Below are 18124 nucleotides of genomic sequence, written 5' to 3'. Positions count from 1 at the left end.
ATAAGATCATTAAAATAATAGTTTTTGGCCTATCCTTTTTATGTAGAACCAATAGGTTTATCTTTCACCTTAGAGGTCAGAAAAGAAGGGGCATCTGGGTGGCCCAGTTGGTTAAGCAACTGCTCAAGTCAGCTTAGGTCATAATCCTGGAGTCCTAGGATCAAGTCCCACACTGGGATCCCCACTCAGCGGGGCATCTGCTTCTCCCTCTGACCCTCCCCCCTCTCGTACTCTCTATCTCATTCTCTCTCTGTTTCAGATAAATAAACGCAGTATTTAAAAAAAAAAAAGTCAGAAAGCAGGAATAAATTAACCCTCAAATAAGTAGAAGATAGGAAATTAGTGAAATAGGAAACAGTAGAAAAACATTTAAAAAGTGAGAAGTTGGTTCTTTGAAAAGGTGAATAAAATAGCAAGACTTACAAAGGAAAAAAAATAGTGAAAATAGTCAGCATCTTTATGGACCCTATATACATAAAAAGGGAATAAGCTGTTATGAACGGCTGTCAACAAATTCAGCAACTTGATGAAATGGACCAATTTCTTAGAAGACATAACAAAACAGACACAGGAAGAATCAGAAAATCTTAAGGAACTCCATATCAATTACAGACATAGATTGAATTTATAATTGAAAACTTTGTCACGGGGTGCCTGGGTGGCTCAGTGGGTTAAAGCCTCTGCCTTCAGCTCAGGTCATGATCTCAGGGTCCTGGGATTGAGCCTCGAATCGGGCTCTCTGCTCAGTGGGGATCCTGCTTCCCTTCCGCTGTTTGCCTGCCTCTCTGCCTACTTGTGATCTCTGTCAAATAAATAAAATCTTAAAAAAAAAAAGAAAAAGAAAAAATTTTGTCACAAAGAAAACTATAGTTCTAAATGGCTTTCTCAGTAAATTCAGTCAATATTAAGAAAGTAAAAATAACAACTCTTAATAGATTCAGAGAAACCAAAGGAAGATAGAACACTTTCTCAATTCTGTTATGAAGCAGATTGACTTTGATATTAAAAACCCAACAAAAACATTACAAGCAGAGATTATAGACTTCTTGTGAATGAAGATGCAAAATTCTTAATAAAATTTTAGCTAATTGAATTCAGCAATATATAAAAAGGTTAATGCACAATGACCAAGTGAGGGTTTATTCTAGGAATATAAGGTTGGTTTAACATTTGAAAATCAGTCATTCACCACCCTAACAGAATGGAGGAGGAAAACCACAGATCATCTCAGTAAGTGAAGAATAAGAATTTGGCATGATTCAAAACCCATTTATGATTTAAAAAAAAAAAAAATCTTAGCAAACTAGAAAGAAACTTCTTAAATGTCATAAAGGGCATCTATGAAAAACATAACTAGTACTATACTTAATTGTGAAACATTTTCCCTAAAGATTATGACAAAGAGTGTCAGTAGACACCCTCTATTCAGCATTGTGCTAGAAGTTGTAGCTAATGCAATTAAAAAAAAGAAAGAAATAGTATATGGAATGGAAAGGAGAAAGGAGAATTGTGTGTAGATCACATTATTGTGTCCATGGAAAACCCCATGCAATCTACAGAACAATAATACTAAGATAAGTGAAGTAAGCAAGATTACAGAATACAAGGTCAGTAGAAAAAAAAATTATATTAGCAGTGAACAATTTGAAAATGAAAATTTTAAACTTGTTTATATTAATGCCAGAATAAATATGTAGTAATAAGTCTAGTGTAAGAAATTAAAGAAGACCTAAATAAATGGAGAGGGATCACATTTATGGATTGAAAGATTAAGGATTATTAAATGCCCATCCTCCCCAGATTGTTTTTTTTTTTTTAAGGTTTTTATTATTGGGACACCTGGGTGGCTCAGTGGGTTAAGCCTCTGCCTTTGGCTCAGGTGGTAGTCTCGATCGGGTCCCATATCAGGCCCTCTGCTCAGCAGGGAGCCTGCTTCCCCTTCTCTCTCTGCCTGTCTCTCTGCCTACTTGGTATGATCTCTCTCTCTTTGTGTCAAATAAATAAATAAATAATCCTTCTAAAAATTTATTTATTTATTTATTTATTTGACAGAAATCACAAGTAGGCAGAGAGGCAGGCAGAGAAGGGGAAGTGAAGCAGGCCTGCTGAGCAGAGAACCTGATGCGGGGCTCAGTCCCAGAACCCTGAGATCATGACCCACGCTGAAGGCAGAGCCTTAACCCACTAAGCCACCCAGGCACCCCCCCGAGATTGGTTTTTACTTTAATGCAGTCCTTATCAATATTAAGGCAAGTTTGGATTTCTTTGTTGTTGTTGAAAAAAACAGGCAAACTGATTATAAAATTTATATAGAAAAGCAGAGGCCCTAGACTAGTCAAAACACTCCTGAAAACAGAAAAACAAAGTTAGAAGTTTCATACTACTTGATTTCAGAATTCTGTATAAGCCACAATTATCAAGACATTGTGGTACTGGCTTAAGGATAGACAGATCAGTAGAACAGAACAGAGTTCAGAAGTAGAACCACATGGATGTGGTCAGGTTTGTTTGTTAGTTTGTTTGTTTGTTTTGGCCAGGATGCCAAGTCTATTGGGGACTTGGTAGTCTTTTTAACAAATGGTGCTGTTATCTCAACCCCTATCTTACTCTTTACACAAAAACTAATTTAAGATGGCCTAAATATAAAATGTAAAACAGTAAAACTTCAAGAAGTATAACCTTGGGATAGAGATTTCTTGGACATGACACAAAGGCAGTAACCATAAAAGAAAAAAATACACGGTGCCTGGGTCAGAAGTCAGTGATGTGTCTTACTCATGATTTGAGCTCATGTCGTGATCTGGGGGTTGTGAGATTGATCCCTGGGTTGGGCTCTGCACTGGGCATGGAGCCTGCTCGGGATTCTCTCTCTTTGTCTCTCTTCCCCTTTCCTCCTGCCTCCTACCCTGACACATGCAATATCTCTAAAATAAATAAATAAATCTTTAAAAAAAAAAAAAAAGATCTTGATAAGTTCAGATTTCAACAGAAGTAAAATTTCATAAAAGACCTTTGAAAAATAGACAAGCCACAGACTAAAATAATACTTGCAGTAAATATATATGACAGAGGACTAATACCCAGAATATTTAAAAAACAACAACAACCAGAAACCCATGGATTTTACATTCTTCTTTTGTTCCCTCTTTTCCTAACTTTTTTTTTTTTTTTAAGATTTTATTTATTTGACAGAGAGAGATCACAAGTAGGCAGAGAGGCAGGCAGAGAGAGAGGGGGAAGCAGGCTCCCTGCTGAGGCTCCCTCTTTTCCTAACTCTTGCTCAGATAATTCCTTTAGGATATTTGTCCAGTTTCTGACCTTCAGAACACCATTCACCAAGGCTTAACAAATACTAACCTGGGGCACCTGGGTGGCCCAACTGGTTAAGTGCCTGCCTTTGGCTCAGGTCCTGATTCCAGGGTCCTGGGATCAGGTCTTGCATCAGGCTCCTTGCTCAGCAGGGAGCCTGCTTCTCCCTCTGCCTGCTGCCCCCCCCCCCCCGCTTGGGCTCTCTCTCTGGCAAATAAAACAATAAAATCTTTAAATTAAAAGCAAAAACAAATATTAATGTGATTGATAACCTGAAATTTTAAAGGCTGGAAGCACAGGTATAAAATACATCTTGAGGAATCAGTGGTATCAACACTTAGGTCTTACAGAGCACTAAGTAATTCCATTGAGATTCTACTCATTGGTCTACTCTCTTCCTTTAATTTACCTGTTTTGCAGCATCCTCATTCAAGATAAAGATAAATAGTTCTCCAAATTAAGTACCATAGTTCTAAATACTCTCAATTTCAGTTGATCTGTTGTTTGTTCACAGTACATTAATACATTTCAAAAATAAAATAATTCCAAGATTTGGTCCAGTATTTGGAAAGCAGTCCAGTAGAAAAATCAGCATATTCTTTAATCTAAATGTAGTGTTCTTCTTGCTACTCTTTGGTGAATAGACTGGGGTAGCACATGTGCAGAGACATACAGTGGCTAGTAAATGGTGTTATTTTTCTCTAATGTGCTTAGCCAGCTAATTTGCTTCTATTTTTCTTCCACAGTTCCAGCTCCTAGCTTCAGCTCTGTTCAAATCTGGTTCAGATTTTACAGCTCTAGGTAAGTATTCCAGCATAGTTTATCCAGTTTAGATGCCCTTGCATTTGGGGAATTGGGTTTGAGTTGCTTTTAAATGAAACATCAGGTGAGATGTTCCCTAACAAATGGTACAAGTTTCAAGGTAGCAAGCAGATTTTCTAATGACCTGCTACAAAGTTACTTTCCATGCATCAGTCACCAGTTCATGGGTTAGTTTGCAGTTCTGGTTACACCAGTTGCTGGGTTATTATGCAAACGGAAGGCAGTAGAAGCATGATCCAATTAAATAAACTTGTATAGCATTATTTTGGAATATAAGCTGTATATTACTGAAACACTCACTATGAGGTAACACTTCTTGGTTGAATGACTTTTCTTCTCAGTTTGTCCTTGAATTGTATGAGATCAACAGATTGTTGATGGGGTAGGCAGTGAAAATATTGTTTTGAGATCTAAGAAAATACATTATCTCTTTACTGAAAATGGGAATTTATGAGTGTTGTTATCTTAATTGTTTAATAAATGTTCTACTTGAAACTCCAGTGTTTCTTAGACACCCCAGATAGGGGCATAAGTCTTCATTTAGGAGTACTCTCATTTGTTATTAATGAGAGTTATTAATAAAGTAAGCTAGACTGTAGTGAAGTGGGGAATCTGTAGAAGTTCCACAATCCAGAGCTTTATTCAGGTCAATTTTTAAGAATCTTTTCATTAGGATAAGTCATTATGATAGCTTTACTTTTTCAACAAGATTGTAGGCTTTTGAAGTATGGGAATTTCCAGCCTTCCCCTTGTCATCATAAAATACAGTCCCACAGTGAATGCTTATTAATTCCATTGATGCCACTGCTATTATTGTTTGCCTTAGAAGTGGGCAGTAATATTGAAATTTTCCAGTATATGTAATATAGATACTATTCTTTATCTCTGGAATAAAATAACATTTTGGAATATCAATTTAATTTTTTCATTGTTTGTCCTTTCGTCTCCTAAAGGTGAACCATACCTCAAAGGAAAAAAAATAGCATATATAATTTTGATGTTTTTCAGTGGGATGGGAAAGAATAGGAATTCTCCTTGGGGTTTTGCTCTTTCTTGCTCCATAACCAATAATTAAGGCTTCTCCACTGATCTAGGCAACTTTAGTCCTAATTCCAGAATACTTAGGATTCCACAGGGCAGGACTGAGCAGGCTGCTGTAAAACATAGGTTCTCTGAAAATTCAGATAATCATTTACCACGATTCCATACACGAAGATGTTTTGAGGCTAATAAAGATCTTAACCTTATGATGGAGAACCTACATATAAGTAAGCATTACTTTAGAAAGTCCATACCCTTGTGAATCTCATCATTTGAAACAGATTTAGTGATACATGAATTAGGTCCCTGGCACATAGATATTCTGTTTGAATAAGCACGTGCCTTGTTATGTGTAGATACCAAAGCCCAGAGCCATTATCTTTATTTTTTTGGTGGGCAGCACTAAAATCTCTCTGGCTGACTTATATTTAGCCTTCAGAACAAGAATTTCTTGGCAGTTATTTAAATATGTTAGGCTGGTGTCAGCAAATATTTTACCTTTAACTTAACTCTTTTCTTTGGTCTCTGTCCTGTTCACTGCCAGCTAATATATTTTATCAGGAACAGTTTGTTTTTCTTGGATTCCAAGCAAACCTCAGAGAACAATACAAACAATAGGAAAAAATACAAAAAGAAAATTCCTACAGGGTTTTATTTTCTACCTTGTCTGAAGGGAGGCAGTATCTTTCATAGTTAAGAGATGAGAGTGTAGGAGAGCAGTTAAGAATCAGAATCTATGTTCGGGTATCAGCTCTGCCGCTTGCTAATTTCAAAAGTGACTTGAGCAAGTCACCTTTCTAATAATTAATTTCTCCATCTATAAGATGGAGATAATAAGAATACTTACCTCAAGTTGTTGAGAGAATTAAATGAAATAATTACAGAAAACACTTAGCACGATAAAACAGTCAGCGTTCCATTCACAGTACTATTATTATCTCCCTTAAAAATGTAACCTTGGGGCACCTGGGTGGCTCAGTCAGTTAAGTGTCCAACTCTTCATTTTGGCTCAGGTCATGATCTCAGGTCATGAGCTTGAGCCCCACATGGGACTCTGTACTCACCAGGGAATCTGCTTCTCTCCCTCTACGTCTGCCCCTCCCCCTCTTCCCCCACACCCCGCTAATGCACGTGCATGCTCACATGCTCGCTCTCTCTCTGAAATAAATAAAACAAATCTTTTTTTAAAAACTGAAACCAAATGGGTCATTTCATGTATATATGTATACATTTTTTTAAAGATGTTTTTATCTTTTTTTTTTTTTCAAGATTTTATTTATTTGACAGAGAGACAGAGAGAGAGGGCACACAAGCATGGGGAGAAGCAGGCAGAGGGAGAAGCAGGCTCCCTGCTAGGCAAGGAGCCCAATGTGAGGCTTGATCCCAGGACTCTGGGGTCGTGACCTGAGCCGAAGGCAGTTGCTTAATGACTGAGCCACCCAAGTGCCCCTAAAGACTTTCATTTTTAAGTAATCTCTACACCCAGTGTGGGGCTTGAACTCACAACCCCAAGATTGAGAGTCAGTCACATGCTCTACTGACCGAGCCAGCCAAGTGTCCCTAAATGTATATATTTTTCATGTGCAGATAAACTAAATATTTCATTTTCTAAATTCACCAAAAATATTTGCCTCCACCAAACTTTATAACTGACTTCCTCCAGAATTGTTTATCTTAACTTCTTATTGAGAATTAAATGAAAGTATTTATTAATGTCCTATGTAATTTAAAGAATTAGGGGCACCTGGGTGGCTCAGTCGGTTAGGTGACTGCCTTTAGTTCAGGTCATGTTCCTGGGATCCTGGCATTGACCTCCATTTGGGGCTCCTTGCTTAGTGGGGATCCTGCTTCTCCCTCTCCCTCTGCCTGCTGCCCCCCACCGCTTGTGTTCTTTCTCTCTGTGTTAAATAAATAAATAAAATCTTTTTTAAAAAAAAGAATTAAAAAGATGGAAAGCATTTTACAAATAGCTGACATTATCTTAGTTTTGAAAAATGACTGACTTCAGAGAAAAGCAGCCTCTGGGGATCTTGAATTTAAAACTTCTGGTGGCTCTGGGTTTTAAACTTTTAAACTTGAACTCAGACATTTTGCCAGTTTATAGAGTTGTGTCTTATTTCCAGAAAGTATACACTGGAGCGATTTAAGCATATTTTCAGCAAAGTATGTGACAGGTAGGAAAAATCTAGTCTATAGTACATATTGCCTTTTTTGATCTTCACACCTCTTTTTAAAACTTTTAGAGTCCAAATATGATGTGCAAAATGCAAATTCAGAGAGACGTTTAAAACATATGATGCCTAAAATAGTGCTTTTTATCATTGTGTTGACATTTGTGAATGAGGAGCCCTAAGAATTTTGCAGCATTTGCTATGTCCTTTTAGCCTTTATACTTTATATCCACTTCCTTCAGACTCTTGTCTGTAGCCCATATGTTTATAGGTACTTTTTGTATAACAGAAAGTTTATTATTAGCTATAGAAAGATCAACAAACTTGTATCCAGGAGAAAAATGAGAATTCTTGCTATTTCTTCTTAACTGTAAGTAGGAAACTTTACCTAGTCTGTATAAGATGTTAAGTTAAAAGTATATTCCTAGGGGCACCTGGGTGTATGGTTGGTTGAGTATCTACTACTCTTGGTTTTGCCTCAGGTGCTGATCTTAGGGTGAGATTGAACCGGGTGTCAGGCTTCTTGCTCAGCGTGGGGTCTGCTTTAGATGCTCTCTCCCTCTTCCTCTGCCTCTCCTGCTTATTCTCTCTCTCTCAAATAAATAAATCTTGGAGGAAATAAATAATTATAAATAAAAGAAGGAGCGCCTGGGTGGCTCAGTCGGTTAAGTGTCTGGGGATCCTGGAATAGAGCCCCACGTTGGGCTCCCTGCTCAGTGGAGAGTCTGCTTTTCCCTCTTCCTCTGCTGCTCCCCCCCAACTCATGCTCTCTGCTCTCTCTCGTGCTCTCCCTCTCTCTAATAAATAAAATACTAAAATTGTGTGTGTGTGTGTGTGTGTGTGTGTGTGTGTGTGTGTGTGTTCCTAATAGGTCACTTTTCTTTTTAGAGTTATCATTTCTGGTTGTGGTAGTAGTAATAAAGCGATAGCTGGTATTTACTGAGCACTTAACTATGGGACCAGGTACTATTTTAAGCACTGTACAGGTCTTAACTCATCTAATCTCCGTAATAATCCTATGAAGTAGTTAGTATTATGATCCCCTTTATATAGGAAGAAACGGGGACACAGAGAAGCTTAGGTAACTTGCCCAGGAATAATACTAATGAATGGCGAGACTAGGATACAGACTATAATCCTATGGCTTCAGAGCTCACATTCTAAACCAACTATACTACTTCTCACTGAGCTTTAACCAGTGTCTGCTACTCTGAGTGATTAGTTCCTCATTCCATTTTATGATGAAAATGAAGTGAGAGAAACACTGATGGAGGAGTATGAGATTTAGAATCTACATTACCGTTTTTTGTCCTAGCTCTGCCATTTAATTAGTCATGTTACTGTTGATGGGTTTCTTACTGCCTACCTCTTTTTAATGTATTTTTTTTTAACTTTTAAGTACAGATACAGCTTAAAGTTCTCCTTGAACAGCTTTCTTCAATCTCTGTCTCTTCTCAAGTGTAATCGTTCGTATCTGGCAGATCTTTCCATACACACACAGCTACATACACAGACCTGCAAATACAGTGATTCTCTTTACTTACAGTAGTTATGTTCTGTAAAGTCATAAGAATTACTGAATTAGTGAATACTAAACCATTTCTCCAATGGACACAGAGTTAGGTTCTTTATATAATTGATTAACGTTGCACAACGCTTATCAAACACACGCATTTTCTCCATAAGGCACATCATGGCCTTAGGCACACTAGATAACACTTCAGCACTATGCTTGGGCACCTTTATAGTAAAGCAGTGAAGTAACAACAAAAAGCACAAAAACGTAAAAAATAAAAAGCCAGTGGATTTGAAAAGGACACTTGTTTATAGTGTGAGAGGTGGTAAAAGAACACAGAGCATGACCCAGTTTGCCCTTAGCTGACAGCATCTGCCTGTGCTCATTCAAATGTGTGCTGCTCTCCACATGTCCGTGAATGACCACATACTGCCACAAGTACTGATTTGGGGGTTACAGGTACGTTTTAGTGGGCAGGCAAATGCACAGATAAGGAATCTGCGTAATAAAGATGGACTGTACCTACACACAGACACACACAGACCTATACCTTTGTGTGTTCTGGTTTTATTTATTACACAGTGTAAAATACGTTTTCTACAACATAACATTTTAAAATTAATGATGTGGCTTGGAGATGTTTGCAAGAAACTATACTAGATCTATTGTATTCTTAATAAGTAATACATGGTATTCCATAATAAGATCTGCCACAATTTAAACATTCATCTAATAATAGTGTGAATTTCAATTTTCTCATTGGTAAATGGTAAATAAAAGTAAAACATACTCAGAGGTAACCACACTTAATCATGGGGAGCATTGAGTTATGTACAGATTTCTCAAGTCAAAATCAGTATGTTATATACCTGAAAGTAATATAACACTGTATGTCAATTATATATACTCCAATAAGAGAAAAAAAATTAAGTCAAAAAATAAATTAATTAAACATGTTCTCTTAAGGAGTAAGTGAACTTGGCACACTGCCTACAATTTAAGCCCTTAGTGAATATTAGTTAATAAAAATAAATAAATGGGTTTTGGAGTCAGGTAGACACAGGTTCACAATCTGTTCTCTTCCTGCCCTAACTGTGAGGTCTTACAAAGACTGAATATCCCTAAGTTGTCTCATCTGAAAGGAGAGTTTATGATAACTTCCTCATTAGTTTTTTATAAGAATGAAATGCGGTCAGGGACACCTGGGTGGCTCAGTCGGTTAAGTATCTGCCTTCAGCTGGGGTCATGATCCCAGGATCCTGGGATCAAGTCCCACATTGGCCTCTTTGCTCAGCCAGGAGCCTTCTTCTTCCTGTGCCTGCCACTCCCCTCTGCTTCTGTGTTCACTCACTCTCTCTGACAAATAAATAAATCTTAAAAAAAAAAAAAAAAAAAGAATGAGGGGCACCTGGGTGGCTCAGTGGGTTAAGCCTCTGCCTTCGGCTCAGGTCATGATCCCAGGGTCCTGGGATCGAGCCCCACATCGGGCTCTCTGCTCTGCAGGGAGCCTGCTTCCTCCTCTCTCTCTGCCTGCCTCTCTGCCTACTTGTGATCTCTGTCAGATAAATAAAGAAAAAATCTTTAAAAAAAAAAAAAAATGAAATGTCATATATAAAGTACCTGGGATAGAGTAGGAACTCAGTGCTTCCCTCCCTCTTAAATTATTTAATCTCATAAAAATACATTAATTTTGTTCGATGTTACTTCATTAGGATACATAGGTACTTCATTAGTAGCATATTAGTAATACATAGGTATTACTTCATTAGAGTAATACATCAAAATCAATATCTTCTCTTAAAAATAAAACCTATTATGACAATTTTACAAATATAGAAAGTAAAACAAGGGGGAAACCCCTAAAGTTGATTACAGTTGGTTATATTACCACACCGTAGGGGGAAAAAGAGAGTAACCTTTTCAGTACAATACTATAATGCTTAGACTATACTTTTGGATATATTCAAAGACAATAAAAGTAAAGAAATGTGTATAATTTTTTTGTTGGTCATGGTATGGGTATAGTAATTCTGGAACATGTTTTGTGTGTATTTTATGTTGAACAAATAAGTAAATATGATGGTGTAGAGATCAATTTTCCTAGTGGGAGAAAGGAGATACTATAAATAGGGAATGGGATTAAGGAGAGGAAGAATCCTGTAGAGTTCTAAAAAACACGGGAATCATCAGTGAAATCACGAATTCATAATCTGCTTTTAAAAAAGTTGTGTATAGGGACGCCTAGGTGGCTCAGTTGGTTAAGCAGCTGCCTTCAGCTCAGGTCATGATCCCAGCATCCTGGGATCGAGTCCCACATCGGGCTCCTTGCTCTGCAGGGAGCCTGCTTCTCCCTCTGCCTCTGCCTGCCACTCTGCCTGTGCTCGCTCTTGCTCTCTCTCTCTCTCTCTCTGACAAATAAATAAATAAAAATCTTTAAAAAAAAAAAAAAAAGTTGTGTATAATATGTGTGCACATATATGTACAGGTCTAGAAACACCACCACCTTTGGCAATTAACGCAACTGATCTTAGTCCTAAATGTCACTCACCACTAAAAGGAATTAGGGCTCCTTAAAAAAATGGCTGATTCCAGAGCTGTGTAAAGATGAGCTTGGATATCTTGCTCTGCCAGGAAATAAGGAAGTGCTCAAAAATTAATGGGAGCATTAAAAAAGACACAGAAACAAGCTCAAAAGAGCTCTTGCTTGCCAAAACTGGGACAGTGTGAGTATTACAATGAATAATGATGGTAATAAATATGATATATTGAACAAGAAAAGGATCTGAGTACATAGTCGTGCAAACAAATAAAATGGAGGAAAAAAGAAAAGCTCTTTAGTGTCAGTCAACAAATGCAGAAGGAATTGTAGAGTTAGGAAAACACTATCAGTGTTTTGTTTTGTTTTGTTTTGTTTTAGCAACATATAATTGTTTTAGCAAGAATCATCAGTGAAGGCAAATATTGTTGGGAAATTCACATAGTTTCAGGCTATTCTTATCAATATTTTACTAATTGCTGGGGTCGCCTGGGTGACTCAGTCCATGGAGCGTCTGACTCTCTTGATCACAGGTCTTAATCTCAGGGTTGTGAGGTAGAGCCACATGGTGGATAAGGAGCCTACTTTAAAAAAAATTTTTTAAGAAAGTATTTTACTAATTGCAGGGGTAGAAAACAACACCTTCACACCAGCGAAATCTGGCGGATACCAGTTTGATCAGGAGATCACAGTTAACATTGGGATAAACTGAGAGCCTGTGCCTCCTGACATGATGCAGTGGGAAGGACACGGTATCTCTTTGATAGTATTTTTGCCAGAACTGCATAAATTTAATCTGATTCGAGGAAGCAGTCAGACAACCCAAATTCAACACATTCTACAACTAAATAATTGCTCTGTACTTGTCAAGGGTATCAGTATCATAAAAAACAGAGGCTGAGGGACTATTCCAGGCCAAAGAAAACTAAATACTGGGTTGAGTTTTAGATGAATAGGGAAAATAACTATAAAAAAGATGATTGGGACAAAAATGTTAAGTTTCCTAAATTTAATATATAGTGGTTATTTAAGTGATGTTCTTAGGTGAAATGAGCTCAAGTATTTAGGGGTGAAAATGTGTACAATTTACTCCCAAATCATTCTACAAGAAAAGTATGTGTGGGGTACAAACATACAAAGAGAGAGAATGAGAACACGTGACAAAATGTTCAACAGCTTGAGTAATCTAGGTAAGGGTGTATGAGTCTTCGTTGTACTATTCTTGAAATGCTTCTAGGAGTTTGAAATTTATCAAAATTTTAGAAAACTCTGAAAGCATAAAATAGAAAAAAATAATCTCATCATTCAGAGATAACATTTGTTTACATTTTGGAGTATTTCCTTCCATTCATTTCTATGATATTTCTTTGTTAAATCTTTTTTTTTTTTTTTTAATATACAGTTTCTTTTTTTTTTTTTAAGGTTTTAGTTATTTTTTGTGAGAGAGATCATAGAGGAAGAGGGAGAAGCAGACTCACCAGTGAGCAGAGAGCCCAATGTGGGGCTTAATCCCATGACCCCAGACCATGACCTGAGCTGAAGGCAGACACTTAACCATCTAAGCCACCCAGGCGCCCCTCTTTGTTAAATGTTAAAGCTCCAAAGATAAAAACATTTGCCCTCAAACTTAAAATAATAGTAAAAGAATTTTTTTTTTAATTAAAAGGAATGTTCCTTTCTTGAAACATTGTTTATTTTCCTTCCAGGAAACTGGTGTCCTTGGCAATGTTTTGTTCTGTTCATGTTCTTTACAAGAGTAAAAAACAGAATGTAGCTAAAACTATATTGTAAGTTGAGTGAACATTGGTCCAGTTTGAAATAATTTTCATTGGGTATCAAGGCATATATAACTTTCTGGCACTATATCTGTGTCTTAAGGTACTCAGTAGGGCTCTCATTGTCTCAGCCATTTCATGAACAGGGAAATCAAAAGACTACTTTGTTTATTTTATTACTTTCCTACTTCATATGTACATAAGAAATTTAAAGCAGCTTAAAGCAATACATACCAGCTGACTAAAGGAAGGAAGCATCTCACTGAATATTCCTTTGGCCGGAATAAGCTTGAAAATTAAATGTTTAATAGAGGTTAAAGGAGGGGAAAAATCCTTTAGTTCATGGTCCCCACCTTTTAAGAATGTCATCCACTTTCTAATGTTTATCTGGATAAAAAGTAGGTCATTGTTCTGTTTCTCACATGATAAGTGCCTGGCAGAGAGCCTGGTGCTTAGTACCATAAATGCATGTCATTTCCTATGTGCCAGGGATGTTCTACGTTACTGTACAGGTAATTCTTTCAGTTCTTTGACACTACTTCCAGCTCTCAGGACCTTAATGATTTTAGACCACCTTCTAAAGAAAGTGATTTTAGTATGTTTTTCATTTTGATTTTATTCTACTTTTTAAGGACTTTATTTATTGGGGCACCTGGGTGATTTAGTGGGTTAAAGCCTCTGCCTTTGGCTCGGGTCATGAGCCCAGGGTCCTGGGGTCGAGTCCCGCATCGGGCTCTCTGCTCAGCAGGGAGCCTGCCTCCCCCCCTCTCTCTGCCTGCCTCTATGCCTACTTGTGATCTCTGTCAAATAAATAAATAAAATCTTTTTTTAAAAAAAGATTTTCAGGGTGCCTGGGTGGCTCAGTGGGTTAAAGCCTCTGCCTCCGGCTCAGGTCATGATCTCAGGGTCCTAGGATCAAGCCCCGCCTCAGGCTCTCTGCTCAGCAGGGAGCCTGCTTCCCTTCCTCTCTCTCTGCCTGCCTCTCTGCCTACTTGTGATCTCTGTCTGTCAAATAAATAAATAAAATCTTAAAAAATATATATATATTTTTTCTTTATTTATGAGTGAGAGCTGGGGGAGGGGCAGAGGTAGAGGGACAAGCTGACTCTGCGCTGAGCTCTGAGCTCAACGCAGAGCTTGACCCCAGGACCCGAGCCAAGACCAAGAGATAGACATTTAAATGACTGAGCCACCCAGGTGCCCCTGATTTTATTGTATTTTTATTATCAAAAAAATTTTAGTGGCTCAGAAGCATTATAAAGTCAGGAAAAGGTGAAACTGCCTCAGTGGACTAGAAGAGAAAAATGTTTGTCAAGGAAAGAAGAGAAATCATTATAAGTTAGTTACTAATGATTAGTTAGCCAATCATTAGAACAGGGGCTTCTCACATAATTGCATTTACTATGCACAGTATCACCATGAAGTAAATAAGATTAACACAAATTTACCGCTGTGGAAACAGTTGCAGAAAGTCTGATTAACTTACCTAAGATCACACCACTGCCAGGTAGTAAAACTGGGTTCATAGCCCATGTCTATCTGCTTTTAAAATCAGATGAGTTTTCGGTTTTCCCCTTATACATTGCTGTTTTTCTCAACTAACTTCTCTGTTAACATGTTTTAGACACAATGGATGAGTTTCTTTGTATCTCTCCCTTACCAGGCTTTTCCGATGTGGATCACACGTATGCTCAAAGAACTCAGCTCTTTGACACCTTAGTAAATTTCTTTCCTGACAGCATGACTCCTCCTAAAGGCAACCTGGTAGACCTCATCACACTGTAACTGAAGAGTCACTGGACAGCAATGGAGAACAGGAGTCTGCTTTCAGTATTGTGGAGTTCAACTCTGTTGACCGACAGTTAGGCTGCAGTGATCAAGGACTGCACCAGAATTTTGAAGGGATCTTTACTGTCACAAGTTTTAACCCTCTCCTTCATACCCAACCTCAGCCCCTTTCTCCTCATCCCATCCCGAATTAGGTTAATAAAGTGAAATTGGTATACTTTCCATTTAAATATATATATATTTTTTTCTTACTTTAACTTTTAAGAACGAATGAATATAAAAGAAGAAATAATCAGGCAGTTTACCCTTTTCTGATTTTTATTTCATTTTTATAAAATTGGGGCAAATAAGTACTATTAACAGACTCAGTACTCGAAGAATGGGGTTTTGTTGTCGCCTGGTTTGGCCTCCCTTCTTTCTCCTCCTTTCCCACTTCACTTTGCCTTGCATCACACAACTGCTTGTAGGTGGTGTCAGTTGTTTACCTCTTCATTCTTAAAAGTATATAGTTCTGTAGGGCAAATGATGTATGTTAAAGTGGTATGTGTGTCTCTGTTGACTAGAGTCTTGTATTACATTAAACAATAGGAGGAACAGAGGGCTCAAATTTATGCTCCTTGTCATAGAACTAAGAAATGAAACCCAAGATTGATCCAGGTACTTATCTGAGATTGGTATATAGTATTTCTATAATAATATATTTTATAGTGGATATTCCAATAGCTTTGAGTCACAGAAACCTTAAACTGAGGAGAATATAGTGCAGAACCTTTAAGAGCCAATATAAAAATGACCAGCAAGAAGATTCCAGCAGTGATTAATATGTTTATTGTGTCTTTATAGCAAATTTTGGAAGAAAATGACTCTTGCCTCTGGTAGAGCTGTGATTCCATTTCTCCTCTGTGCTCTTTGTAGCATTTTCACTTGGGAGGGTGGGTTTTTCAGAGCTATACTCTTGTTTACTTCCATATACATTAGCTCCCTGCATCTGCTCCTGTGTACTGATATCTTAAAGAATAACGGCTTGAGGTTGCCTGATGGAATACAGCTGACAGGCATTTCACAGAGCACACATAGGCTTTTAAGTGGAGAAAAAAAATAACGGTGCGAGTATTTTTTCATTAAAAGAAAGGCGGATTGGCTTTCCCGCTGTTCAAGTTTCAGTGAGGGAATGGAGGTATGTATCATTCCATGAGGTGCTGCAGGGTGCAGTGCAGGAATCCCACACTGGGCCAGTGCTTGCATTTGCTCAAAAACTGCACGCACCATGCCTAAAGCAGCCTCAGTATAGTCGATGTCCATCAGTCCAGTAGCTCTGAAAAGTGAAGGACTTTGTGGAATTGAGTATGTCCCTGAGTAGCAGGATTAGGCCTCACCAAAGAAAGAGAAGACTTTTTGAGTTGCACTTTTGAAAAGTCTCATGTATAGGAATGAGACTGAGCTCCCTCTTCACTCCGTCTTTATTGTTTGGTTTCACTGCTTTGGGGAAGGATCAGTAATCTATTTTTCCTAGTTCTAGACTTGAATTTTGGGCTCCTTAGCTTTCTAAGCATCCCAAAGCTGTCCGTAGTGATTTATTAAACAGATTTGTATCTTACCTTGTGAAAGCTATAGTATGTAATTTCACGAAGTACCAAATTGCGCAGCTGCAGAATAACCAAGTGACTTTATAGGTGAGCAAATAGAATCTACCTGCATTTTGATACAGCTTCATAAAATGCCAGTCCCCCGACAGTCAAGAAATTAAATATTATCACTAATATTGTAGGCTATTGAATCTTGTTTTGTGGAAACAGGTACAAATCAGAGAGTTGATAGGAAGAACTTGATAGAGTTTCTAAATTTACAAGTTCTCGTTTAAATTCTGGCACTTTAAACATAGTAACCAAATGAAGTTCTGCTGCCTCCACCTTCTGTTTCTACAATGCTTTCTTTGTTGCTGTTTTCATGAGTTCCGTAATTTCCTTATATGGGAGAAACTCAGTTCTTGACCTCAGTGATTTTGTTTTTCCCTGACTCTCTACTAGTTGGTTTTTAACACAAGTTTGTTTTCATTTTATCTTTCCTCACTTTATTTAGGTGGAACTTTTACCCTTTTCTTCATTTCTGAATTTTTTTTCACTTACATATTTAAATGGGGCTGAATCATAGTGAGCATTTACACCATTGAGGAGCTAGTTGATTAGGTAGAGTTTGTGCCATGGGGCTCTGAAAGAGCATTGCTGGCAAAGATCGCAGGAGACCACTGGGCTCCACAGTACCTGTGACCAAGATGACACTCTGCTCACATTTCACACCAGAACCTGATTTGAAACTTGTTTATATATTCAGTGAGGAGCTTACATATATTTCCAAGAATTCCAGCAGTGTATTATAATTTAATCTAATTTGGTATTTAGATAGTGTTTAGGTAGGCCAAGTTATCTGGGCTTGATTCCTTGAAATGCTTTCATTCTAGCTTCCTGAGTCTCAGTTGAAACACCTGGCTGATGCTTAGATGCATTCGTTAGTAGGATACAGCTTACTCAGTTTCATTATCTCCAGCTTCAACTTCATTCCCATTTCTCTCTTTCCTGGGGGAATATATTATTCCAAAAAGTAAACTAGATCTCTGACATTATTTTCAGTGCTTGCACTTGATGAGAAATTATCTGATTTGAAAGATACTTCTAAAATGCATTTGTATTCTGTGAAATAACAGAGACCTCATGTGGCCGATTTTATTAGTTCAAATATCTCAATCTCATTCAAGCAAAGGAATCCAGATTTGGGTGCCTGATTGCTCAAACTGACAGTCTTAGCTTTTCAAAAGATTATCTTTTTAGACCTGGTTTTCAGTGATGCTAAAACTGACCTGTCCATGTCTAATAAGTAGAGACTGATAGAAAGTTAATTCGGTGATTTATCACAGAAAGGTTTGTTAGGTTTCAAGCACAGTGATTTAAGATTATAAAACTGCATTCTTGGGTGAAGTATGTATTTTGAATATAAATGGTTTCCAGCGTATCCTTCTAGTGTATCTCTTCACATCTGCCTTAAAAGTGCTATTTAGAGGGGCACCTGGGTGGCTCAGTCGTTAAGCGGCTGCCTTCGCTCAGGTTATGATCCCACGGTCCTGGAATTGAGTCCTACATCAAGCTCCCTCCTCAACAGAAAGCCTGCTTCT

At 37.8% G+C, this 18124-nt stretch overlaps 1 protein-coding gene across 3 annotated transcripts in view; it reads left to right on the top strand.

The window, feature by feature from the left end:
* MKLN1 (muskelin 1) overlaps window positions 1–17791 on the top strand; it is a 338468-nt gene extending 320677 nt beyond the window's left edge. For all 3 annotated transcript variants that reach the window (XM_032305386.1, XM_032305385.1, XM_032305384.1), the window contains 2 exons: window positions 4056–4110; window positions 14834–17791. In XM_032305386.1, coding sequence (XP_032161277.1) covers window positions 4056–4110; window positions 14834–14955 — 177 coding nt within the window. In that variant the 3' untranslated portion in view covers window positions 14956–17791. The remainder of the gene's footprint in view (window positions 1–4055; window positions 4111–14833) is intronic.
* Window positions 17792–18124: the final 333 nt, after the last annotated feature.

Source organism: Mustela erminea, chromosome 11 (assembly GCF_009829155.1).
Source record: "Mustela erminea isolate mMusErm1 chromosome 11, mMusErm1.Pri, whole genome shotgun sequence".
Lineage (NCBI taxonomy): Eukaryota > Metazoa > Chordata > Mammalia > Carnivora > Mustelidae > Mustela > Mustela erminea.
The sequence above is the reverse complement of the archived record's forward strand: the minus strand, read 5'-3'. Positions and strand labels throughout refer to the sequence as shown.